The sequence below is a fragment of the Anser brachyrhynchus genome (assembly GCF_964034855.1).
Source record: "Anser brachyrhynchus genome assembly, chromosome: 3".
NCBI classification, from domain to species: Eukaryota; Metazoa; Chordata; class Aves; order Anseriformes; family Anatidae; genus Anser; species Anser brachyrhynchus.
Genome location: NC_137696.1, coordinates 55,499,196 through 55,526,007, shown reverse-complemented (window position 1 = coordinate 55,526,007; position 26,812 = coordinate 55,499,196). Strand labels below are relative to the sequence as shown.

The 26,812-nt window shown below is 39.9% G+C and overlaps 1 protein-coding gene across 1 annotated transcript; it reads right to left on the bottom strand.

Moving 5' to 3' along the window:
- Positions 1 to 5,961: 5,961 nt before the first annotated feature.
- Positions 5,962 to 24,580, bottom strand: RAB32 (RAB32, member RAS oncogene family). Its single transcript, XM_080585376.1, has 3 exons — positions 24,201 to 24,580; positions 8,997 to 9,274; positions 5,962 to 7,512 (listed from the first exon to the last, which is right to left on the bottom strand). The coding sequence occupies exons 1-3, from the start codon at positions 24,427 to 24,429 to the stop codon at positions 7,363 to 7,365; spliced, it is 657 nt and encodes a 218-aa protein (XP_080441502.1). The 5' UTR covers positions 24,430 to 24,580; the 3' UTR covers positions 5,962 to 7,362.
- Positions 24,581 to 26,812: the final 2,232 nt, after the last annotated feature.

Here is a 26,812-nt window from a genome sequence, read left to right as displayed (position 1 = left end):
CTGCTGTTGTCACTTGGAGAAAAAACAACTTTTTAGCCCTAAATACTTTGCACTTATTGTAGCTGCAAATAGTAGCTGGAGAGAAGAGGAAAACTCCTCTCAGGAGTCTCGGAGCTCAGACAGCTCCAACTTAGATGGCTCAGACTTAACTCTCCTCAGATTTTACACAAGGTATTCCAGAACAAATGAGGAGAAAGCTTAGTCTTAAGAAGTGAAACCCTGGGAGTGTGGTAGCAGGTAAACCTTACCAGTGTGTAGAAATACCTGACATGGAGACTAAAGATGGTCAGATTCTTCCCAGGGGTACCCAGTGACAGGATGAGAAAACACTTAAATCAAAACAGAAAATTCCACTCCGAAATAATCGTGTGCATTGCTTTATATGAGGCTAGTCAAACACTAGCAGTAGTCTTCTAATAGGACTTCAGAGTCTCCCTATTGGACATGGCCATAAGCTACCTTGCTGTAGCTACTGCTCTTCTGAGCAGGGGTGTTGGACTAGACAAGCTCCTGAGGCCCCTTCTGACCTCAGCCACTCCACAATTTTGGGAAGTTTTCCACAAAGAAGAGGTTAAAATCCTAGATGGAAGTAGTTGTAAGAAGATATGCTGCATCTTTAAGTATGAAGTTGCTACATAGGTAAGAGATGAAAAGGTAGCAGAACAATGCTGACTTGCCTTTTTTTGGGAAGTTGGCTCCTGAGGTAACTTACAGGACAGTGAACTGAATTTGAGCAAAACCATCTTCAAAACAGACAAACTTTTCACAAGCAGTGACGTTTTGTTAAGTCAGTGTGACATAGAAAGCAAAGCAGAGAAAATGGACTATACAAATATTTTGGGTAAACTGATGTAGTAAGACACGGTATAGGAACTAGCTGCATAGCAGAGAACAGTCTTTTAAGTCCACAGCCATCTGCCCATTGCCATTTCAAAAATATCTAATGATACTGTTTCTCATTTGATTTTGCTAGGAACACGTCTTGCCTTTTCTAGTAAAATAGACGCTCCCCAAATTTTGGTGAACCTCAGCTGTGTTACAATTTTCACTCATCGTTTTGAGTTCTTTGCTACAGCACTGATTGGTTGCACTGTCATGATACAGTCTCATTTTTTACCCCAGAACTGATTTTGGGGAAGATGGTCCCAAAACACTGTGTAATATATTCTACAGTTGTCCAAGCCCAGTTTAAATATACCATTACCATTGAATTCCATGGAAAGAGTCAGAGCACATTTTTAGCTTTAACCTTTTTTAGCTTTGATCCTCACTCTCTCTCTTTCTCTCCAGTATTTGGGTAACAGTGCAAGCAGCCAGCAAAGAAAAACTAAATAACTCAAACAATCGGGCACTGCCACACCTTTCTTTTGTAAGTTTATGCTTGATGATTCATAAAAGGAATGTCTACGTCAAAATGAAAAACTTCCTGGTTTTGATAGAGTGTGAAAATCCCTATCTGAACTTTGGAGTTGAGGGCAACTGCAGTACTCTAGCTACTGCAATTGTTAAGAAATGGGGATACTCAGAGAAAGTAGCACTACCTCTTAAAAAGAATGGCTAAATCTTGGCCCAAAAGATATTATGAATTATGACCACACCCTGAGGGATGAAAGGATAATTCTAGTTTTAAAATAAGAATCACTGCACAGTCTTAATGCAGTGTTAACTGCTGAGCTGTAGAGACTACTAAATCTCTCAGTACACCATTTTACTTTAGTATTTTGCTATTCACTTTTAAGGATGTAACTTTTTTGCAGAAGATTAAAGAAGTCTTGTTTGTTCTAATTCAAGGCAAGCTGCAAATCACAGCAAATCCTTTTTAATAGTGATTAACTTCAGTCCAGTTTTAAACAAGTGTTTATGTATGGTTGCAGTTCTGCATAAAGGCTAAAAGCAAAAAAGATACTCTTAAAAATGCAGAATATAAGATTGCTAGACAAATTTTGAATCATGTGATTAAATTCTTAAAGAAAAACGAGGAAGACAACCATAGATAAACAACCATAGATAAAGCTGTAAAATGTCTTCAAACTTGTTTTTCACCCAAGTAAAAATACAATCTTTAAGAAAGGACACAACAGGTTTACATTTTCTGACTTCTGAAACCCAAAAATGACAAGTCATTATGACACTTGTGCTGTTATACACATGAGAAGTGCTGTCACAGCTATTAGAACTAAAGTAATCTCATGTAATTGTGCTTAAAAACAATAATCCAAGGAAAATAACTGCCACTCTGATGGACAATCTAACTGAAAGCCTTTCTTTCTTAAACTACTAAATAGTAGAAGGCAGTGATTTTAGTGACCTTGAGGCAAAGCATAGTTGGGGAAAAAAAGCAATTGAAGTTCAAAAGAAAGTAGTTTGCCTGTAGAAATATCTATATAGAAGCATTAGCACTTAAACTGGCCAGATGCTATAAAAAGCAAACAGACTTGAAGTAATCTTTGTGCACAATACAACAATTCTATCGTTTTATTGGACTAAATAAACACTGAGTATAAAACCATTTTTGTGGCATAGTAAATGAATGTGGAATGCATCTTGGAGGGGCAGACATTTTATTACATCAAGACTGATAGAGCATTGTCAAAAAAATCAAATTCACTCATAGTAATCAAAATTGCTTGAACATAATATGAACTATGGAAATTGATAATGTGACTCAAGTACTATACTACGGAGCTACGGAGCAGCCTTCAATACCGCAGTTTACAGAACAGTCTTGCAAAGCAAAAGTTAAAAAAAATCAAATGTATCTGAATGTGAGGAGCTGAAAGTCCTTTCTTCTGGATTGATATGTACAAGTAAAGGATAGTCTAGAAACAGAATTAGCCGTATGCTCCGTAAGGAGCTATGAGCTTTCGACAAGACAATTACCATAACATAAGCTTTCAGAAGAGTCATCATAATGAACAGCTTAAAAGTTTCTAAGTTAAAAAAATGAAAAACAAAATTTTGAATGTCTGTTTTATCAAAAGACTGAACACTTTGTTTCATTTCCTAGAACCTAGGAAAAAAACAATACTGATATGTTGACCCTCTACTTGTTCATCTCCCAAGCCAAGACTATTCAAACACCATACTTACTGATAAAATTCTTCTTAAGGTACTTAAGGAATGTTGAGGAATGAAGCATTCTGCATGAATACAGACTAAAATGGTAAAATAACTAGTGAAGTGATAAATTTTACTAAAATTTTACTAAATGAATTTTATAATTTATTTACGAGTCCACATAAGCAACATAGGATGTCTAAGCTAGTAACTTTTCACTGAATGAACGTGTTAGGTAGTGATAAAAGAAACCATGATTGTGTTTAAAAACCACACCAAGTACTTTTTTCTTCCCAGAGATGCTTGTTTAGACAAAAACAGAAACAAAGCAAGCTAACAGAGCTTTATAATAGTCATACAATACAGACAATTTCTTTCAAATAATCTTCATTAGATAAATCTGAATCTAGCACGTTCCTTATTTTCACTAATGGGCTGCTGCAGAACAAAGAGTTCTGTCTGAAGTGACCTTTCACATACTGCCAAGCGAGTATTCCAATTCAGAATCATTACTTATATCACTGGCATTTTCCTAATACACTTTTTTTAATCCTGTACATTGCCACTTCATTTTCTTACATTTTTCAGTAATTCATTATACAAAGGATGAATGTGTATGCACATTTAGAGAACTGTTTCCATAGCAAGTAAAGTGTTCCATAAAGGAGGAAGGAAGCAGCCAGTTCTCCATTTTAGAATCAAGATCATTAAGATACTAAAAGCCAGAACATAAAGGAGCTCCATTTGAAAGTATTTCACCATTCAACACCACGATTTTTCTACAAAGATTCATTTTATAACTATTTACTCTTATCACCACCTATCAAACAGTGACTCAGGCATTAAGTCTCTAAGAATTGCTCAAAGTATTCCCCAGCAATTAATCACTAATAATAAACAAGGATTTGCACACTTCGAGGAGACTGAATGCTATTAAGACTCAGTCTAACATTTTAAACAAAACTCCAGAGCTTAGATCATAGATTAGCTCATACTTTTTTACTACTGCAACTAAGTTACATCTAGAAAATTACATAGAGAAGGATCACTAATTACTCCAAGTCCTTTATAATTTTTTTCAAAAGTTGCAAAGTCTCATTAAACTTTTTAAACAAATTAGCTGCACAGACAGACCGCACAACTACAATACAGAATGACTATTTGCCATTTCTAGTCTTTAAGAAATAAGATAATGGAAACATGCCAAGTAAGACACTTTACTTGAAGCAGTGACTTGGATTTTTACTCAAGTCCTTTATCTCAAAATGATCCCTTAAATACAGGGACTACACGCCAGGTACTTGCTCATTTAAGATTGAAATATTTCAAATTACAAGAGGTAATGAAATACAATAGCACAGGGCTTCTGTTCATCTGATTAAATTGAGATGAATCACTATACGATATATCCCGTAGATGTAAAACAAATGTTTGATACTTCCTACTTGCCAGTCTGAAGTTAAATCAGGTCCGTCTAAGCTTCAGATATCTTTCCAAAACAAAGATCTTAGGTAAATTACAACAGGTTTTTGTGCCTAGTCTAATTGATCTTTGTAGATTGTATTTCTTAAATTGTATTTCCTAAACATCACTCAGGCTCAACTTCTCCAGTCAGTGACATAATAAATCAAAATTACTATACTCCACAGTTTGACGGTCATGGCCACTTTAAATTCATAAGGAATTTATGAAGAGAGCAAGCCACAAAGAAGATAAGGAAAGTGCTTAAACAGAACAGCAATAGCTCTTCAAACAGCCATTTAGACATTTGAAAACTAATCTGTACAGGATTACATTGCCAAGACACAGTGAAGATTCACACTCTGGTAGAGTCCCAGAGCTTCAGTCTGGTTTTCATTCTGCTGTTGAATTTGAGAACTAAGAACAGGAAAAAGCACAGAGGTTACTCAGCAAAAAAAAGTCTACCTTTACTGGCAATTTCTCCAATAAAAGAGGTATTTAAGGAACTGGAACTTGAACTTACTACACAAGCTTTTTATGACATACTAGACAGAAACCAAAAAGTGGCCTTACACCATTAGTCAGAGTGTTTATGTTAACGCATGGGTCCAGTAAGCTTACTTGTTTGAAATCAAATAAACAAATTTCATGTTTAGTCAAGAATTTTTGCTGTGTATCTATATCTATTCAAGAAGTACAAAACAAACAGACTTTGCAAATGCTCCACTAGCTACTTAGTGTATTTGTACAGATATGCTTTAAGTAGTTTAGGAGATTAAACTCGCTTGTTAAAGCGATTTACAGTCCAAGTGAACTTCTACAGGTGGCTGAACAGGAAGATTATGGTAATTCCAGGTTAGCTAGAAAGGTTAACAACCCATACAAACCAAGAAGCAAGGAACATGGTTGGGATGCAGCTTCATTTCTGGTGTGCTACAGGCTTTCAAAGAAGTTGTAGGCAGCAACCAAGCTTTAAGTGTCCAGTTCTAAGTGTCAGGTAAGTCTGCATGTCTAATGGATGCATCCCTCATAGTGCTTCAGTGGAAGGATAACAGACCATGGACAAACAAATCAAAGTTAGAGGTTCAGACTAGATAAATGCTCATGAGGATGGTTATGCTTTGAAACAACTTTCCCAGAGATCATAAAGCCTGTTGCTGAAGGTTTAAGAGCAGAAGGCCACATGAAGGCCTGAGCAACCTTGTATGACCTTGCTTGGAGAAGGATATTAAGCTTGACAACCTAAGAACCCTTTCATCTGAATTTTATAATCCTAAACTAGTTAAACCCAGTTTTAATTTGTACCAATCCTTACTATGATAAATTAAAACAAGCCTTTAACACAGCAACTACTAGAATACACGTTTTCACTGACATTTGAAAACAAGTTTATACAGGATGGCACACATGAAGATTCATTCTCAAAAGCATACACCAACAACATAAGATGCCCAAATATATTTATTGGTCTCTTAAAAAGTATGTTACTCTTTAGAAAAAAGACAGCTTAGGAAGTTTCAATGCAGATTAGAGTACATCCAGTCTGGCACATACTTCATGCAATGTTTAAACATCAGTACCATCAGACCAAACAAGATAAGACTTCTGAAGCCAGTAGCAATAAGATACCAGGACAGAAGAAACCTTTAAAATTTAAAAGGAGCTTCAAAGCCTTTCAGCCAAGCAGAGCCAGAGTTCCAGAATATATTCAAGAACTGTCGTCTCTCTACTCCTTTTGATTTTCATTTGCTGCCAGAAATGCATATGAGTTATAATAAGGAAACTTGAGCACAGAGAGCTACAAACTGGTAAGCCAGTTCACCAGCCCTGAGTAGTCAGAAGAGTGCAGCACTGTTCTAAAATTGAAAAAAGGTAGAGCTTTGTGTTTGATAGGCTAGAAAGAAATAGTTTAACTGGTTCTTTGATGACATCTCTCCTTCTCTCAGTATTCAGAACCATCTCAAGGCAGAAGAAAAGAAGCAAGTTGATTATCACAGGACAGTAAGTTATTTACTTTATGCACTCTTGCTAAAGTTTTAAGTGTTAGTGCATGAAAAGGTTTCTGGACATTTCTAGGTGTGCATATGGGTGAAATTACCATAATTATAGTTGTGTCAGAAGTACAACTGTATTCATTAATGTGTTTCACAGGTAAAGTAATAGCTGAAAATATTCTGCTTTAATTAGCTGGAGATGCATTTTTGTTATCATCTTTAACCATGCCTTTCCCATTAAATACAGTCGTTTATCCATCTTGTTCTTACTCTGTGGTGAAAGCAGTCTACTCCACTCAATCCTGGTGAACCCACTAAGGATGATATCTCCTGTCTGTCATTGTCCACTTCAAGATTTCTGGAATGTCTCGATCCAGGAGAACTAGCAATGAGACAGACCCTCATGGTGGGGATAATAAATAAGGACAGGTGTGTAGGTGAGAAATCAGGCTAAAGTGGGACATTACTGGTGACAAAGGAGAAGTATTCAGAAAAGGTGCAAGTGTCTGTTCAGCTAAAACCATGAGTGAGTCCTATTTGGAATGTACCATATGTTCTAGAAGGAAAGTAGACACTGAATGTAACTTTATTCCTTTTTCAGGAGTGTAACCACTACCTTATGTTCTCAGGTAAGAAACTAATCAGACTTAGACGCAGCCACTCAAGCAAGTGGAGTGACAGTTCACAAGTTCCAGGCTAAACAAGAATATGTAAATGCCCACATGAATCACCTGTTCAGATAATACCAGACACCCCATATGGATTGTCACAATGCAGCACCATAGCAGCAGTTTAATTTAAAGAACAGTCTTGCTGCTCATTCCATCACATTTGCTGAACAGTGGTAGCATTAGCAGCACTGTGATTTACTCTCCGCTTTCAATGGGTCTAGGTCCAGTTTTGGTTTCCCCACATCATTCTCTTCATTAGGAAAGGTTTTATAGTTGGCAAGGATGTTTTCCACCAAGAATCGAGCAGCTTCATCTATGTTGATGTTGTCCTAAAAATATTGAAAGCAAAGAAGTCAGTCTTATTTTAAGAAGGGTCATACATTCCTAGTAGAAGCTGTCCAAATACAAACTTCTCCGCAGTCACCAGCATGATGCAAACACCTTAGATGCATGAGGTTATGGCTCAAACACTTGTTCTTTTGCAAAAATCAGTCAGAAAGGTTTGATACAAAAGTAATTCACCCATATTACATATAGAATACTTTGACTCTAATCTAGTGTGCTGTCTGGGAATAAGCTTCATCTACATTTGGAAGAGTCACAAGTGCTGAATTGGATTTTTGCATCAGGAAAGACAGATGGTTACAGTGCTCATAGTAGTGAGACACCTTCTAGGGTCTTTTCCTGTTTCTGCTGCAGTTTGGATTTTATCATTTTTCGAAAAAGGACCTTTCGAATCAGCCTGAAACGCAGCTAAATCTGGGTGCCTCATCTAGCTACTCTACATTTTCTTACGCATGCTTTGAAAAGTACCTTAATTTACACTCCAAAGAAGTCATATATGTAGGATACCTAGAGTTGTATTTCAGCCTGGTGCCTCAGTTGCTGTGTACTTTCCTTATTTTAAGGCAATCAGGAGAAGACTTATTCCTCTTACAGAACTTTTAAGGAAAAGCATCTGTGCATCATGCCAGAAATGGCTATTGCTTACAAGATAACACTGTGCCAGTTTGTCAGCAGCAGCTAAAGGAAGTGGGCAAAACAAGGAAAGAGAGGGACCTTGAGGTTTAGCTTACAATGTAAAGGAGTTATCAGCCAGACCAGTAACTTGGTCTGCCAGACACATTGTCTTCATCTAGAAAGAAACCTTACATTTCAAGCAATCAGGTTTTAAACTGTTGGATTTCACTTCCAACTAAGCTACTGCAAGTTTATATGTACATTGACCAAATTGGCAGACAAAAACCAATATAAAACATTACTCATTTATTTGAATAAAGCAGCTATCTTAAGTTGCTACACTGAGCAATTTGCTTTTCCCTAGTTCAGTCTTGCTACTACCTGATAAAATAGAAGAGTAGTTTAGTAACATTATCATCAGGGTGGGTAGTAGCAAGTGAGCAAATAGCTTGTTCACTTCTGAAGTCTTACCACTTCCTTCATGCAACAGGAAAGAAAAGCTGCAATATGAAAACCAGCACCTAAAGATAACTTGCCTTTTTTTTCAGTAGTTCAATCAGTAGAACTAACATCTACTGAATGATACTGATCCTGACACACACAAGATCAAAGCAGCTTATTGAACTTGGTTAATTAAGGCTTCCAGTTAGTTTTAAAGCTGAGTTTACAGTGCAATTCTCATCTAATCCGTATATGTTGGAAGTTTTCTGTAGCTGTAAGCTATCCTGCACACCACATCTAATTTTTGTGGAACACAGTCACATCCTATATCTTAGTTTTCTTCCCCACATGGCATTAGAAGAGATGAACATAACCGATACTTAGCAGTTAAAACATCTTTATTTATGCTTACCTTGGCAGATGTTTCAAACCACCCAACAAAGCCACCTTCCCTGCAGAACTGGTCCATTTGAGAGGGATTCTGGCTGCCATCTTTCTTCTGGTCGCACTTGTTTGCAAGAAGAACAGCAGGGATGGGGCTACCATTGGGAAGTAATACTTTACTGTCCAAATCATGCTTCCATTTTGAAACAGCTTCAAAAGTGGAGCCTCTTGTGACATCAAACACCACAAATGCACCAACTGCCTCTTTGTAGTATACTCTTGTCATATTTCCAAAACGCTCCTGGCCTGAAAAGAAGGGAGTAGCAGTAGTTATATTTTTAGCATAAGCTGTAGTGAATATAAGTAGACTTCTGTACCAGGTTAGTATACATCAGTTTAGCATTTCACTCTAATAGCCTAGTCTCTTCCATCCTGTGGAAGCTGATTACAACAGGGCCATTATGTACATCATACATGACAAGCCAGATGCTAAAAGTCTGCAACTCCAGCTACCACTTAAACTTTTAAATCTTATTTGTTAAATAGTGATTTTAGGCATTACCTCTCAAAGAGCACTATCAGCGCAACTAGACAGAAGTTATTTCCACAAAAGACATTTCTGCATGATTTAGATAAACCTAGTCACTTCAGATACAAATTTAAGCAAACCCAGAGGCTTTAAGAGGGGGACAGATGTAGCTTTCTACAAGCTCTGAAGCCTAATACCCTTCAGTGGATCTTCTGAAGGAATCACCTGCATTATATATTTTTTCCTTAGGGACAAGCTTAGACAGAGCTACTTTAATAGTTCTAAGCTAAACTTCTCATCTTTGACTTTGCCTTTCAAGTCAAAGACCTTCTCTGTAATAGTTTCCAACTATAGGAATCCTACCGCAGTCCCAGGATTTGGTGCAAGGTGACCAGAATAGTTCAAGTACAATTGAACTTAATAAAAATCTGGATGAAAGCCAATGTCCGGTACTAAAAAACCCTTTTCTTCATAAATACAGCTCTTGTAGTCAGTATGCTTGAGATGTAGACTTAAAATACAGCTCAGCTTTTCTTCTGTTTGAAAAGTCACACTATGTTTATACTTGAGTGAGCAAAACAGTATCAAGTGTGAGCATATCACTTGGAAGTTTGGGCTACTAAAATGATTTTCTGCTTTGTTTAGAAGTCTCCACCGGGAAAAGTGATCCTTGCACTATGCACTTAATACACTGTAAAACTACTTTAGCTGTTAGCATTTAGTTCACATGCAGTTTTAGAACAAAGTTAGGATTTTAATTGGGAACATTGCTGTCCTTTGTTTATAAACATTTCAGTCTGTCTTTGATTACCAAGGACAGTTACCAGAAGAACTGGGTATTATCTTCTCACAAAGAACCAGAAATCACTAAGTAAAAGAACTTGACAAGTTCTGCTGCTCAACGTGATGCTTTCCTAGCTCAATTGCTTCGTTTTCATGTCAGTACTTCAGATTAGCTCATTCTTTACAGAGATTTTCAGAAGAGACAGACAAAGCATCTGCTAGAAATGCCTGAAACCAGCAGTAGCCACAAACAGTAGCTTCCATAGAACCGTGAAGTTGTAGAAAGGATCTTTTTTTCCTAACTGTTCAACTTTTAAAGTATGATGCTGCATAAAGCAGCATCACTAGCTGACACTGAGGAGGAGAACAAGTTACACGACTTTCTTACTACCAGCAGAGTATCCCATGTGAGAACAAGGAACACGCAGAAGGGGAAAGATGAACCAAGCCTGCATCTCAAACTGTCACTGAAAGATGCACATTCATTACACACTGTTTAGGAAACTTGTACACAAACAACTTGTTGCCTTTCAAGCACAAGAGAAAGCCTGGAAAGGCATAGCTAGGTAAATTTGGTATCATCACCAATTCCTGTTACGCAGGCATGTTTCCCTGCTAAAGTGCTAAATGCTAGAGGGCTAAATCCTGTCTTCAGTTCAGGAAGCATATTCCTCTGCACCAGAGGATGGGCTCACAAAACAAAAAGCATTCTCTGCATATTCTTCTATAATTCAAATTTGCATGACAGCAAACAAGAAGACACACAGCAGTGTAGTATTACAGATTAATGCCTTTTATAGATCAAATACTCCAGTCTGAAAGCTGCTCTTTTCTGAAGTAGCCCCAGCTCCAAAACAGTTCACTACAGAGCTGCCCTCCCCTCTGGAATTTGCATATGCTATGCTGTCAGACCTGCATACTAGCTTATGACTGCTCTTTCATCTGTTTCAAAGTCCTATAAGGATGGATAGGATCTTCCTATTCCATAGACAAACAATAACACACGACCTGCCTAAAAGATAATTTTTCCTGTGTTAACAGGTATGTGTCATGAGGCAGGAAGAGAGTTCAGTATAAACCAGGTAGACTTCCTGTACAATTCTGTTACCGCTGACAATGCGCAGGCTTTAGCCTGAGCCTCTTGTATTTGCAAGTTTAACAGGAATTTGACACAAAACAAGTGCTTTTTTGCTTGCAGAAAACAAGCTATAGAACACTACAAGTCTGAACATCATTCTCTATGTAAGATATTCCTATATAAGCTATTAAAACTGATTTTACTTAAATTTTGCCATGCTCAGTTCAGTCAGGGATTTCTCATTTCCTAAGTCCAGCAGGATTTTTGCTGTAGTAATCTTACACTGTGAGAACAATGTTGGCAGTACAGAAAGAGGATCATACCCACAGAGGGGAAAAGGCTAGAAGTGATCAGACAAAACTAGGCTTAAAGCCTCTAGTGCACAGAGTTGCAGAAGGAAAAGGACAGGAATGTAACTGCTTGCTTAGCACGGTGCTACAGAGAGGACATTAGAGGATAAGTCATGCTGATAGGTCTGTCATTTTGCTGTAAGCCTGGTGGTAGCACTGAGGTATCCTTTCTGTTTCAGGGGTTCAGACTAAGCTGCAGGACAGTCATGGGGATCTGAGGTTTTATTTGGGGGTACTTCCATTTATATGTAAGTAGCTGTGTGCAATGCAGAGTTCTGCATTCTCTAACCACAAAGTTTTTACATCTAAATGACTCAGCACGCATTCTCACCATATTTTCCAGTAATTGCAACAGCATCAAGTGAAATAATTGCATAACGTCCTGCACTGGGATCTAATACAGTTCCCTACAGCAGCATCACAGGAATGAAGTTTAGTTTAAACCTGCATCAGACCTTGGGAGCTACTCTTGCTTCCCAGTTTACATCAAAACAGACCTAAAGCATAGCTAGCTACATGAAAAAAGTTAGAGCCTGGTCTGATATCTGAAGCTTTCTGTCCTTTACTTAACTACAAGAGATAAAGTTATCACCATAAGATTCAGGAAGTGCCAGCCTTGCCTTGAAGTATATTTTTACAAGTTTCTACAGCAATCTTTCCCAGTGCAAGGAATATACAAGGGTGTCCTGTTTATCACAGCAGCGTGACTTATTGTGGCAGTTCTTGCCTTTAGTTAGTGGGAGATGCCCTGCATTCCTACCATTACTGGAAGTCTTAATTCCTGCTTATGAGATGAGAATTGAGACTAGAAAAAGCATGTTAAATGTGCAAGTGACTGCTAGATATGCATGGTATTGGACATGTCTGGTTCCTCCAGAAAAATTCTCCCATACCTTAAGAGTTAATAGTGGTTAATATGAACAGGAACCTACTCACTGACAGGAAAGTGGCCTATCTAGAAGTTTCCCTCAGCTGTTTTCTGCTAGGAAAGGAAATGTTTACCTCTGTCAATATCAGAAGTACAGCACAAGTTCCCCTACCTTGTAAGATCTAGTCTTAGTCTATTAAGAAGCCACACTACTCTGAGAAACCACAGCTTTGTTACTTGCATTTAAACCATTTTCTTGGCACAAGCACTACTGCTGGAGAGAGTCTCAGCTCTCTCAGACAAAACTAATTCTGACATACTCCAAGAACTATCATTAATGAGGAAGGAAGAGATGACCACAGGTTATAAAAGCCTGACAACTAGAAGAATGATGAAACAGTTTCTCTTGCTGAAGAGATCTTTGACAGGCTAATCAGCTTAATGGATGGCCAGAGCTCAAAATTTGATTTTAAACAAGTCTGGCAGTTCCACATCAAATAATCCTAGACTGGAGAAGCAGGCTAAAGTCACCCAAAAGTAAACACAACTAGATGAAAAGTTTTATTTCAGACTAACAGCAAACAACTTTGAGGACCACTGCAATGAGCTTTGCAGTTTTTCCCCTGGACACAGTCATACTGATTTGTCAGAATTCCAGCATATAGTCAAAGCCCTCAGTTTATGAATAAGGCCAAGCAGCTGTTTCAGCATTCAGCTCAGTGTCCAGTTAGTTTAAAAGGCAGTTTAAGTAGTAAAGGAACATACCACACAAGAAATCTTTAATCTATAAAACCAAGCCAAGAAATATCCAGCAATACTATAGTAGCAAAGAAAGTAAGAGACCTAGTAAATCAAATTAGGCGAGTTCAAGAAGCCTAGAAGTAGAATCCTGCAGAGGTCTTCCTGTTATTCTGCTTTTCTGTCAACAGGTGAATCTCAACTACAGTACTATATATACACACTATATCACAGGATGCTTAATTAAATCATAATGAACAGTTGTAATTGATCAATGTTAGTCTGGGAATACTTTAATGTTCTCCTTCCCTTGTGAGAAGGGTTATCAAAGACCAGGTATTCACCATGACCATCGACAGTCAATAGGAGTCATGCCAAAATTCAAGAAGTTCAGGAACGGTCACTAATGGCAGCCTGGTGAAAGAACTCCTCAACTGTCTTGGCTGATGATCTGAACAGCAGGGTAAGACCCCATGCAGGTACAGAGAATTCTGGTTTCTCTCACCACAGAGAGAAGAGAAGGAAACTTATGGTCAATGTTTAGCAAGTTAACAGATTTGGAAATACATAAGTATCTCAAAGTTGATACATGCTTCCTCCAAAACAGAGAAGTCCAGTGCAAGCCATAAGCAAAGCCCTCTAAGTAATGATTCTGCTCCACTGTCAGCATTTATCAGTGTTACAGTAGTTAGCAACAACACAGCCTGAAGTCTGTGAGGACGCTAAGAGGGGTACCTGCAGGGGCACTGTAGAACATCTAAATGCAAGTTTAAGACAACTTTTACTGAGGAAAAAAGCTGGCACTGAACTATTGTGATATAAAGAGCGTAAACACATCGGGCTACACTGCAGTCCATATGCGATGTTTTGTGTACATGCATAAACAATAGACCACTGAAAATAAATACTTTTGAAGTAGAAAAATAAGTAACCTCTAATGAACTATTCAAGTTTTAACCCAGAGTTCTGTAAACATTTAGGATAGACTCAGACTGGCACTATGCTCAGGTTTTGGTACCTGTCTCCCTTGGGGAAGTCCTAGGTCCTTTATAATGCACTAAGCATCTCAGATTTAGATCAAGAATATCCATTTCACTTCCTAGGTAGCCACTACAGTTTGAATGTCTGATGGTCCTACAGCTAGGTGTTTGACACCAGATAATAAATAGCCCGGATTGCCCCATTCTCCAGACATTTAATGTACATTTTAGCACCATGGGGTTCAGGTATGAGCTGACTGGGGCTGCTTTTTAGTGAGATATACCGATGTTACTTGCAAGCCACCACTGCTGCTGGTATTTCCCCCACCCACCCCCTGAGCCAGGACAGCTTGTCCCAGAACTGTCTTACCCAATTAGACTGGATCTGTTATTCAGCAGGAAGTAGGTTAACCAAACCACTATCAATATTACAGGACATGCTCAAGTGACTGCCTGCTTTTTCACATGGGCAGCAGCTGTAGATTGAGAAAGAGACAGAGAGACTCCGGGATAGCCAGTACTAGATGTCTTCCTGTTCCTCATCCTTACCCACATAAGCTATCAGTGCAAGACTGTCAAGTGTTTAAACTACAGAGGTGTTGAGCAAGATCAGTAGCATAGCAGGTATTAGGAACCTGTAGGAGTTGCAAAAGGCACATCAAGCTTCACTCTTACTTTTCACCACTGTGAAAGTAATACTTGGTATTTGTGGTTCTGATGACAAATGCCAAGAGGTTAAAAAGGCAAGAACATGAATATGACATTTTCCTGTATTAGACAGCACTAGAAATAGTTCCACTGCAGCTCTGGCGGTTGAGTAAAGAAAAGAAGTCTCAGATAATTTAAGTGAATTGGTAGTGTCCTTTCTTACTAAGGGTGGTATGGGAAAGATAATGACCACTGGATGGACAACTTACTGACAATAAGTGTCCCACACCCTTCAGAGAAAGGCTTTTCACTGAAAAAAAGCCAGTTAATCCCTACTTGACTGACTCCCACTTCACTATAAGAGATGACCTTTGGTACTCTGGTTATGTTTACATTAGAAAGCAGGGAAGTGCAATAAAACCAATTCTGTTGAGTGAGACAGTATTGAGACCTGCCATCCACACTGTACTGTACACTACAGGTACAGTATGTACGAGAGAGTTGTTCTAGACTATTTGTGGTCATTGAAGTAACTGATAAATGACAGCTCAGGTGAAGCAGTGTCCTGACTGCTTAGATCAGGACTTGAAGCACTTTCACGGGTTCTTAGAAGTCACTGTTTCATTCTTTAACAGAACGAAGTAGCTTGCTCTAAAGTTTCATTGCACAGCACAGCCAGAATCTGAACTAGTCGTTTATTTGTTAGTCTTTCCATTTGAAAATTCAGGTAGCTAGTCTCACCGATTTTGCTGTTTGTTATTTCTACACCTCAGGATAAAGTCGGACCAATGCAACAGCAGAATCACCTAGGTGCAAGCACTCAGAAGCTGGATACCTGATTTCTATCAGTAAAAACTGACAACATCTGCCATCCTGATAGATGGGGAAAGCACACCATTCTTTTCTACAAAGAAAAAGCTTGTATGTAGGAGGAACTTTCTTCAAGAACCTGCACAGCTCACAGGGAGGTTTACAGTAAGACTGAAACTTTTCTTTGCTGCCTGTAGCCTTAGGCTAATCCAGTGATTTAAGACTGCCTAAACTAGCTTTAACAGCTTAATATCTTGTAATCTAAGATTACCTCCTCTAAGCTTAGAGAAGATGCACTTGCAATTCAGCTAGCTTCATCCAGAATCAAGTCTACTATAGGTAAGAGACCGACAGTCCTGTTCATACAGGAAAATTTCACAGGTTAGTTTTCACTTGTTCTGCTTGCAGTTTTGACAAATTGAGAAGTTCCTGACGAAGCAGTAGATTTCTGATCCATAGAAGAGTATAGTTCAACCAAACTAAATAATTTCTAACTAAACAGATACAGCATGTATAGAAAAAACTCCTTGCATTAGAATTCACACAAAGTTGACAATCAGTGCCAGTAACAGCATGAACAGGTAGTTCCAATTTTGTTCTAAAAAGTCTTAAAACAAGTCACCTGCCAGAGTTAAACTACTTCATGCCCAACGCCCCCGATCCATCTCCTTCAGTGCACTGCCACACAGCCAGAGCTGTACTGTGTACTTAGTGATGCTGCATGGCACTGTGGCATTTCACAACACAAGAGAACAATTCTAAAGTCAGTTTGTCTCGAGATCAACTTTATCACGAGACTGAAAAAATTTTAATCTCTAAAACAGTCAGTGTGTCATGGCACATTGTGTGCCACTGGAATTTTATATCAAGTAGCTGCCACTTTGCTCTGCCCAGCACTCTAGTCTGGGAGCACTCAAAGAACAAGTTCCCATAGCTTTAACAGTGACACTCAAAGGCTTCTTTAAAAATACTTTTTGAAAAGCTGCCAAGATCCACACAATAAGGAATATTGGTTTGCACTTACTGCTAATCTAGAAGCTATCCCTACTGAAAGGGTGTTAGGGTTTTTCCAGCCCGAGTTAAGATGTTTATTTCTAAACAAGGTCCATAAAGCCCTGAAATCCTACAATTCTTCAAAGCAACACACCACCACATCTACCTTTGTTCTGCATCTCTGTAGCTAGGTGACAACTTGAAATGTTGAATATTTTACCACAGGCAGCTTGAGAAGCATGTTGCACTCCGCAGTCACTGCTTATTGCCATTCATACTAGCTTTAACACCTGCAAGAACCTCAAGGAATTATTACTATGCTTCCATAGGAAAATTAACAAGTTTCCTTACTGCAAATCACTTCCTTTTGACCTGGCATGTCACACATCAGAACTTCCAGTCTGAGTATTTGGAGGGAACAGCCTGCAAAGACAGATCAATAATCGCTGCTGAAGGTAAATATTTCCAGCAGCTCTGAAATTGAATCCCAGCTTCCTCACTCACTACTGAAGAGAAGAAACTTATTTTATACAGCATGTTGGAGACTTTTGAGCCAGGCTGCTAAGATTACCTGTCTTATGAAATACAGGTAAGAAAATAATCAGTTTTGAACAACCCCTGTACAGCACTTGTCTGCTCAAATTGTGCTTGTGTACATGCACTTCAGTGACACCCAATCGCAGCGTGCACATAAAGAAAACCAAACTGGTAAAAAGCCAAGTGGAGATGAGTAAGTAAGGCAAAATTACTGAGATTCTGAGCTGGAATACTAATGCAAAGCAAGTTGATAAAGGTCAGTCTCCATTCATGTAAGCTCCATACATTAAGAGAAAAGTGTATATTAAATGTGGTCTATACTGGTTTCTCTCTGAAGGGTAATATACTTATCAAGTAACTTCATTTCTTACTACCTGAGCTAGTAAGACTGGAATGGCAAGAATTCAGACATTTGCCTCAAAAAAGCTTGATGATCAAAGTAAGTTAATGGATTTCTGCACAGATTTCTAGTTTGTTTTATGACTTGACCCAGAAGTTAGTTAAGTCGCGTGACATATGCTATTCTTCCTCATATCTGTCTTCCCTTCCCCCATTTAATGGGCCCATCCATCCTTTGCTCCTGTACCACAGTGCTACAGAAGTATTTTTATGACCTTGTAAAAAAAAGTAAGCCTTCTGAGCAACTGCTATAAAATACAAGCCTTATCCATTTGAGAATAAGGCTGAAGCACCATTTAATCCATTGTGATTAGAAGCTCAATTACTAAGTGATGCTTTCATTGTGAATAGAAATTAAGAGTGATTGCAAAAAAAGTCAATACAGTAATCTTTCCTTTAAAGGTGTACTAGATCAGATAGCCCCATTACCTTTAGGACACCCGGAAAAGCCTATGAAGAAATTCTAAGCTTATTTCCAAGATACTGAAAGAACATCAAGTCTACCACTTAAATGAAACAACTTTGATTGTGCAAGGTACGACTGTCCAGTTACCATACTAAAACTGCCTAACACTAACTTCAAGACTGCACTATTTCCCATGTGCCTGTGAAATTCCTACTTTTAAACTACCAGCACAAAGGGTTTTAACAAGTTTAGTTTAGGACAACATACACAGTGCTGGGTGTTGCTGTATGATGTAGTACTAAGCATAAGAACCTTCAGCAGTCCGCACTGGTAGGACAAGGAAATTGCTTTATCAGCCAGACAACCAACCATAGCTTGCTGGAGAGCATCTGATAAGCAACTACTTAAACAGAAGAATTCTAAGGAAGATAGCATGTTGACACGCAGAATCTGTAGACCATGGAGAATCTTTTCACATCTGTGGTGCCCAGGGATGTCTGAAGGCTGAAGACACACCAAAAAAACAAGTTTAACATGTTTAGCAGTTACTTGGACCACTTAGCTGAAGAGTTCCAAGTACAGCAAGTCATTCTCCAGTGAAAGTTCATAAACCCAATCCTGCTGTTCCAGAGGAGTCACAGGAAAGGACACCCACACAAGATTTCCCACAGTAGGGTGGTTTCTGGAAGGAAATACATAGCACGTCTTCAGTTGTTTCTTGTCTCTACTGCCTCCAAGACAGCATTTCAAAAAGCTTTCAAAATGAGCAGGCCTACTTACCCGCCACCACCACCTTTGCTAGTCCTGCAAGTTCTCAGCCAACATCATTAAGTAATTCTTCTCCTATGAAATGTACGTTTGTGTGTGTGCATGCAAGAAGCATTCAGAGATCAGTCCCAGGTCTTTCAGATCTTTTTTGTCAGTCTGAACTTGATCACATGAGGGTCTGACCCTGACTGGGAGTTTTCTGACCTGCCTCAGCTGTCACCAGAGGGATAGTGCTCCCACCTCCATCACCAGATAAACCAGAAAACAGCTTAAAATCATTTGCCATTTTTTGAAATAAAGCTCTGACCTCCAAGTTTTGCATTCATTTCTGATACTGCTATTTATATGCACATTTTTCACTCTTCCTTTTCAATTGCACTCAGTAGATTTGAGTATTAAGAGTGAGGAAAAGCACAGATGTGGGCATGTTATGCCTACACTCTCCAGCCTCCACCCTATGCTCACCTATTCTAGGCACACAACTAGGCAATTTCTTCACGGTTTCTTTGCAGGAGCTGCCACTTCAATCCCTATGCGGACCTTCAAAACATGTTGTGGGTAAGGACAAGTTGTTACAAGACTACCACCTCCTAGCTCTATGCCTCCAACAGACCTCTCTGAGAAATAATTGCAGTATGCCTCTCTGGCACAGAATTAGGTACATATAGGAAGAAGTTTCCTTGTTACCCCCATGGGCTTTCAGGGATGCATCAACACCACTTAAGGCTTCCTTGGACCTCATTTAAAAAAAACTACAGTTAATAACAGAAGAAACAAGTTGTGCCCTGGTACATTGAAGCAGCTTGACAGTCTTCAGGCACCTCAGCAGCACAAGTACAGACTGAAAATGAAATAAAGTACACAGCTGCTTGAAGCTAGAATATTTTTCACATGGAAGCACACTATCTCACATACCCAAACAACCTGGATGTCTTTGAAACTCAGCCAACAAAACATGCAACAGTTCAAAGTTATTGTCCACAGAAAGCGCATAGCTACTAAGAAGCACACTGCCTCTCCAGCGAGACCTTCTTCCTCTGGGACAGAAAAGATTATCAGGTACAGCCTCACACTCTTGTATCTAAGCCAAAAGGCTTGCATTTTGCTTTGTCTCGCTTTGCAAATCCTCACTTTAGTTTTTCTACTTTGAAATATGTTTGAGCATTCTCCTTCTCTTCTACCACATCCATTGCTTCCTGCACTCACTTTTCCCATTTCTCATAGTTTCCTATAGATGTGAGCAAGTTAAATTCCTGAATAAATTGAAGGCTTAATATCTACTTGCATACCTAAGATCCATTTGTCTTTATGGAAAAAAGGGTTATTCCAGGTCTTCCTCAACTTTAGTATTTGAGGAAGATGCTTCATCCAATATCTCCATCTTCTTCAGGACGGGTTTACATTCTAACAAGATAGAGTTCAGATCTTTTCAAGAAGTCAGACAGGAGTTTAATAATAAATCTGCATGCTACAAGTCTTATCCATCAGCTCTTGAAAGCTTTTGCATCACATGCTTAGAATACCTAAACACAACTGTTCCTTTTCTGTTTGGCCCATTCCACAGCCACAATCTCAGTCAGAGCAATACTTCATTTTTAAACATTGATGAAGAAATTTTAACCAAGTCCTGGAAGAAGGGTACTATTGCAAAATTAATGCAGAATGCCTCACTCAAAGCTTTCAAATTTGTCTACCAGTTGTCATTTGTGACATTTTTCAGGGGAAGCCAAACTCAAGTGGTCATCTTTGACTTACCACTATTACCCTCTAGAGAGTTGCATGTTTGTACAGGCTGGTATGAGTGACAATGCTGCTCTTACTAGCTCAAATCAAAAGTTTGATTGATTCAGGGAAGTCCTTACAGTGTTCTTTCAATCATATTTGAAAGTTTCATCAATACACTATATTCACATCCTACACTGCATTGTGGTCAGTGTACTGATGAAGAGAGCATGCCTGTCAAGTATGAATCTCTAGTGTATTGAGATGGACTAAAACACACTCCCCTATCATTAAGATGCCTTTGATTTTTATCTCTTTACCACAATGACTCACTCCTATCTCCTACTTATTTCACCAGTTATTTATGTCTTTTGAAGAACGAGGTTAACCATTTAACACTTCCAGAATTTATCCTGGAAGAGAAACTTATCATAGCTTCACATGCTGAGATAAAAAACAAGAGTAATGCCCAAGGGCAGCTAAGGTTTAGAAGTTTTGCTCTGTACAGACATGCATATATATAATCTGTTCAGCTTCTTTCAGAATACTTCATACAGCAAACAAGATTATTTGACATTGACTAATCAGTCTAACTCTCAAGCCTTTTCACCTCCGTTGTTCAAAAAGCTACAGCCTGTACCTATGTAACTAAAATGCTTGAGTATTTATTGAATACGTAAATATACACACAACAGTTCCCTTCTTCCCCCTTCACTATTTGCACTGCGCCTGCCCCCCCCCCCCTTGATTTTGCATTACTTTGTACCCTACAATAGGAAGGTTATTCTCACCAGAAAAAAAAAAATTGGCAATGTAACACTGTCATGGCCTATTAGGTAATTATATGGATTTATGACTAAAAACCTGCACTAGCACAAGAAATTGAAGTCATTCATGAACCTGCTGCATTGCAATATACAGCGCAACATTCATCAGTTTGATGTTTGGCTACATTCACACCAGAAGCCAGCACAGTATCTGCATTATAATCTTCAGCTGATGGATTGAGCTACATGGTTAGTTTTTAATCATTGATTTAGTGACACAACCTTAGATTGCAGCACATGGCTCTTTGAAGAAAGCTTTTTATGATGGACTTTAAGTACAAGCTTTGATCTAGTGAAAAAATAACATGCTTTACTATGTTCAAGGGTTTGACTTGAATTCAGAAGCCTTTTTAAAGGCATCAAAATCCATTCAGAGCGCCAGCATCACATTGCTTGCAGGGAAGTCACATGTAGTGTTACTTACCATAAGATTTAGATCCCTTCAAGAGATCTAAAGCTGTTTGTCAGCACACACCAGAAGATAGTTATCTATGTGAGCTGTTGAAAGCCAGAAGACAGTTGGGCTAATGAGTTAAGAGGGAATGATTATCACATGCTCAGATACTTCATTACACACTTTAATAAAATGCTTTAGGGAACATATGCTGGGACTATGTAGAAGCCATCTTCAACCCAGTTCTCTGTAACTAATAACTTTTACATAAGCCTCATCCTCAGGTATTTAGTGTTTAGAAAGATTCATGAAGTAAAGAAAACTGCAGAACACCTTTCCAGCTCAATTACAGTAGCAGTAGTATCCATGATGGTTTCATGGTATTAATAAAATCCTTTTTATTTTAGTTTTAACAGGAGTCTGAACTATTGCTCTCATACTAGCTGAGCACAGCCCAATCAAATATCACTAGAAATACAATTACTTCTGTTCTTGGTCTCTTTTTTTCCCTACTGGAGAAGGGCTCCCAGCCCCTTGGAAACAGAACAGCCTAAGCCACCAGATTCAGCAGAAGAATTTGGATTGCAAATTGCAAGATTGTTGTATTTACCTTCGTTTTTACAAGGGAAAGGCTAGTGAGGAGATTCATATGAAAGCATGTATCAAACTGTAAGATTGGGGAAACATTGCCCATTTAGTTTAGTAGGGCATCATCTGCAGTAGGCCTGGAATTGTTATGAATAATATATAAACAGTGACAGGAGAATAAGGGAATTACTGTTCACTTTATTGGCAATATTAGCACAAGCCTCTACAGATTTATCAACAACTCCAAGATACAGTAAGGGCAATAATCAAGAGTGAAAAAAAAGTCTTCTAGGTCTTGAAATTAATGCATGGCTATATTATTAGAAGTTCCCATAATATAAAATACTTTTTTTTTTTTTTACAAGTACAGCTAAGTTTCTGCTTAGCCTGTTGAAACAGGTTGCTTTGGCAGATCACCAGTCTGCCTGTGTCTCAGAAACCAAGGGTTAAGGAGAAGTTAAACAGAAGTGTGGCAGCCTGCCAAACACCAAGACCCTGAACGGCCTTCCCTCTCTTATCTTCACAACCCCAGACTTGCTAAATTACAGCCAGAGTGTTGTAGCAGCTTGCACCAATACTGCCAATTGACTGGGGGAAAAAAAAGCTTGAAAACTGATTCGAAAAGAGAACCTATCAGGAGAGAAACCCTGCCAATATTTCCCTTGCTCTCCAAAACAAGAATTAAAAAATATTTCAGTTTGCCCTACAGCAGAAAGATCTATGGTCTGTTTCAGCATACTGCAGCAAGAAGCAGATTTTTTTAGTCTGAGGAATTCTATGTGAAGTGTTTTAAGACAGAGGTACAGCAGCTTTGTGTTACCCTTCCTGTTTCATGAACTTCCACTTAACAAAGGAGAGAGATCACAGAAACAGTAACTACCAGTTGTTATCCCAGTATCCTCCAATCTAAGGTTTAAAAACAGTAATTGAAGTTAAAAGCCTACTTGTTTTCATATCCAAGGAAACAGTCTGAAGATGGTGGAAAGGGAAGAAGAGAGCTGCAGGTTAATACCCAGGCCACACACAAAGCCAGAAATGTGGTGCAAACTTGAGATGATTAACAAGTTGAGGACATGGGCTTCTTATGAGACCACAGCAAAATAAAGTTTGCTGCATCATTTAATACCTCAGCATAAGCAGTTAAGCAAGATATGTACAGTGTTTGATTCTCTAAGACACGTGTTAGAGAACAGTTCTTAGTTATACATAAGAAAGGAATGCTGTGCTGTTTGAGAAAGCCCACAGTGCTTTTCTGCCTCTGTGTGCTCAGAGTATCTTTCTGATACACAAACCCACAATCTGAGTGCAGAACTAAGCATGACACAAGTCCCCTTCGCTCACCCCATGCTGCGGGGACACAAGTTGCATTGAAATTAAGTGGATGGCTCCAAACAACCAAAGTTTGAGCATGCCTTATGTGAGGCCAGTACTAGCTATGTGAGCACCTTGAGCCCGTAAGGCATGCTGGCTGAGCACAGCCTGCCTGGAGGAGATATGTATTTCCTCTGGAAGCATTGTGGAGCAGGGGCCACAAGCAAGCTGAAGCAGTGAGCAGCTGGAGCTGAGGCCAGGCAGTAATCAGCAAGCAGAGCAGAGCACAGCAGCTTTTTGAGGACAGCTGCAACAGCCCAGGACAAGCCAAGAGCCACTGACACCAGCTGGCAAAGGCACACACGGCCTGTGGGAAGCCAAACACTAACCTCCCCGACGGAGGCCTCACTCTGCTCAAGCCTCAAAGGCAGACAGGAGTGGCTGAATGCAGCAGGGAAGGAGAACAAACAAAAAGCCAGGCTTGAGAGCGCCCCGTCCCTCACCTGCGATGTCCCAGAGCTGCAGCCGCACCAGGGTCTTGCTGTCCCAGTTGATGACTTTAAGCGCGAAGTCCACCCCGATGGTCGCCCGGTAGTGCTGGGAGAAGAGCTGGTGCACGTACCGCTTGATGATGCTGGTCTTGCCCACGCCCAGCTCCCCGATCACCAGCACCTTGAAGAGGTGCTCCCGGCACTCCGCCGCCCCGGCCACCGGCCCCTCCCCGCCGGCCATCCCCGCCGCCTGCCTTGCCTCGGCCCGGCCCGGCTCTGCTCTGCTCAGCCCCAAAACTTTGCTGGCCGAGGTCTCGCCTCCAAGCAGCACTGCCCGCCGGGCCAGCCCGCGCCGGGCGGCAGAGGGGAGGCCTTAACCACCTGACTGCAGTCACAGGACGCGGAAACTCCGCGCTTATAAATGCCCGGGGAGGGAAGAGGCGGGCGGTGGGGAGGAGCGGCCGGGACGGGCCCCGGGAGAGGCGGTGGCTGGGGTCGCGGTGCTACAGCCCCGTGCCTGTCGCGGCCCGGGGCCCCAGCGAGCACCTCCAAGTAGCTGCGGTTCCCTCCCGCTCCCAAACTAATCCCGCCTCGTTTCGTCCTCGGTCTGGCTCTGGCCTTTCACGAGCCGCACCAGGCCAAGCAGTAAATGGGCACGCACGGCCCTGGAAGTCAGCAGCAAGTGGGGTGTCTGTCCTGCGGAGTGTCTGGTGCCACGTCTGCAGATTGCACGTGCTGGGAAAGAACAGCAGCAATAACAACAAAATAAATAACAAACAAACAAATCATCTTTGGTGTCTTGGAGCCACAGCATCCATCCCGGCCCCAAGAGAGGCAGCTGGGTGGCTCGGTCTCGGTGTCACAGCCGCTCCCCGACACCTGCGGCTGTCCGGGCACCAGTAGGCTTGGGATGTCACCAGCGGGGTTAAAACCCCTGGCAGCTGATCTGGCAAATAATCATCCGTTCACCCTGCTTCTATGCTACTTTACTGCGTACACTGATTCCTTTGCCATGCTTTCAGCTGGTGGCTTGAGTGAGACAAACCTGGCTTCCTCAGCTGGCCTGGAGCACGCTCACTTCGTTGTCACACAAAGGTGATGCATGGAGTATAAATGGAAGCAGGTGGAGAAACTGGCAAAATGAGGCAAAATAGTTAGAGTTCTTGAGCAACATTTGTATTTAGAGGTTTTGGTCTAAATTTATTAATTTAAGCTGTCATGCTCTATTAACCTCGAGACAATTGCTTTAATTAGAATTTATTTTCCAGCAGCAGCAATAACATCATCATATAAACCAAGGACAGATTGGTACTCAAAAATGGGATTTTTTTTTTTTATTTTTTTTTCCAGTGGAGGTTGGCATGGAGTAGCATAGGTTCTCCAGCAAGAGTTGGGATAGACAAGAAACATAGTCATTAGTTAGGAGGTTGGTGGTGAATGCAGGAGATGATACTTCAGGTACACACAACTTAACTAACCAGCATGGGTTCTGGTAAACATCTCTAACTGTATCAGAATTGACCTCTGTGTGCCCAGTCATTGTCTGTTCAGATTGGGATTTGGCTGGTTTCTCTCCTTCTGGCAAAATCAAGGTGGGATGGGAGTACATTGTCACACGCTCAGGTGGTGGTGTGGCTGGGGTTTAATATGGTTGCAGAGGCCTAGTTCCTCAGGCTGAGATATACACTTTGTGTCTTCGTTCCCTACATGTCAGAGGGTGATTATGGTATTTTCCAACCTTACAGGAGCATTTCATTAATGGATTGCTAGGCACACTCTGCCATTATGTAGCCCAGGGTGCAGTGCTTGCTTATTCTAATTGCAGGCTTCTGATAACATTTGATAAATTGGTTTTGCATGCGTAGATGGGATGGAACTTTTAGGCATTTCCTACCATTTGTTAGGCCTGCCCACTACCGTCTTTGTCTTACATGCCACAGAAATTCATTACTGCCATTATTTTCTTCATTCCTCCTCCTCATTTTGCAAAAGTAAGGGAACATAGATCATATCAAACAACTAAGTGAACAACTATACTATTATTAGGGAGCTGAACACAAGTACTTCAGTATACTTGAAACTTGGTATCAACAGTTCAAAAGAAGCCTGTAGGTTGTTGTTTTTCTTTTTTTTTCCTCTTTTGTCTGTTTATTTTTTTTTCTCACATACTGATTTTAAGCAATTAGAACCAACATCAAAAATAAAGAAGTCTGTAAAAATCGTGATCTGCTCACAGAAGACTCGCAAACAGAAACAAGGGCAAAATGTGACTGATAATTTTCCACAATTAATAGCTTGATCATTTCTAATTACATTACAGCATGCCAAACATATAGCAGTAGATCTTGCCTGAACTAGTAATTTGCCTTAATTTCATTATTATTCATTTCATTCAAGCTGGCTGATATCTATGTGGAGCAGCTTGGCAAAATCCAGTCATTTGCAGTCCTGTTATTACTGTTCTGCCCCTCTATGGTGCAGTATAATCAACCATGCATGAGGTTATAGAATAAAGTATAATCACCATCTGCCTAGCACAGGGTAGATAATCTTTATTCTGTGAGTTAAATTTTGGTGTCGCTTGGTCTTTTGCATGTAATTCTACTTTTTCATTGACTCCACTT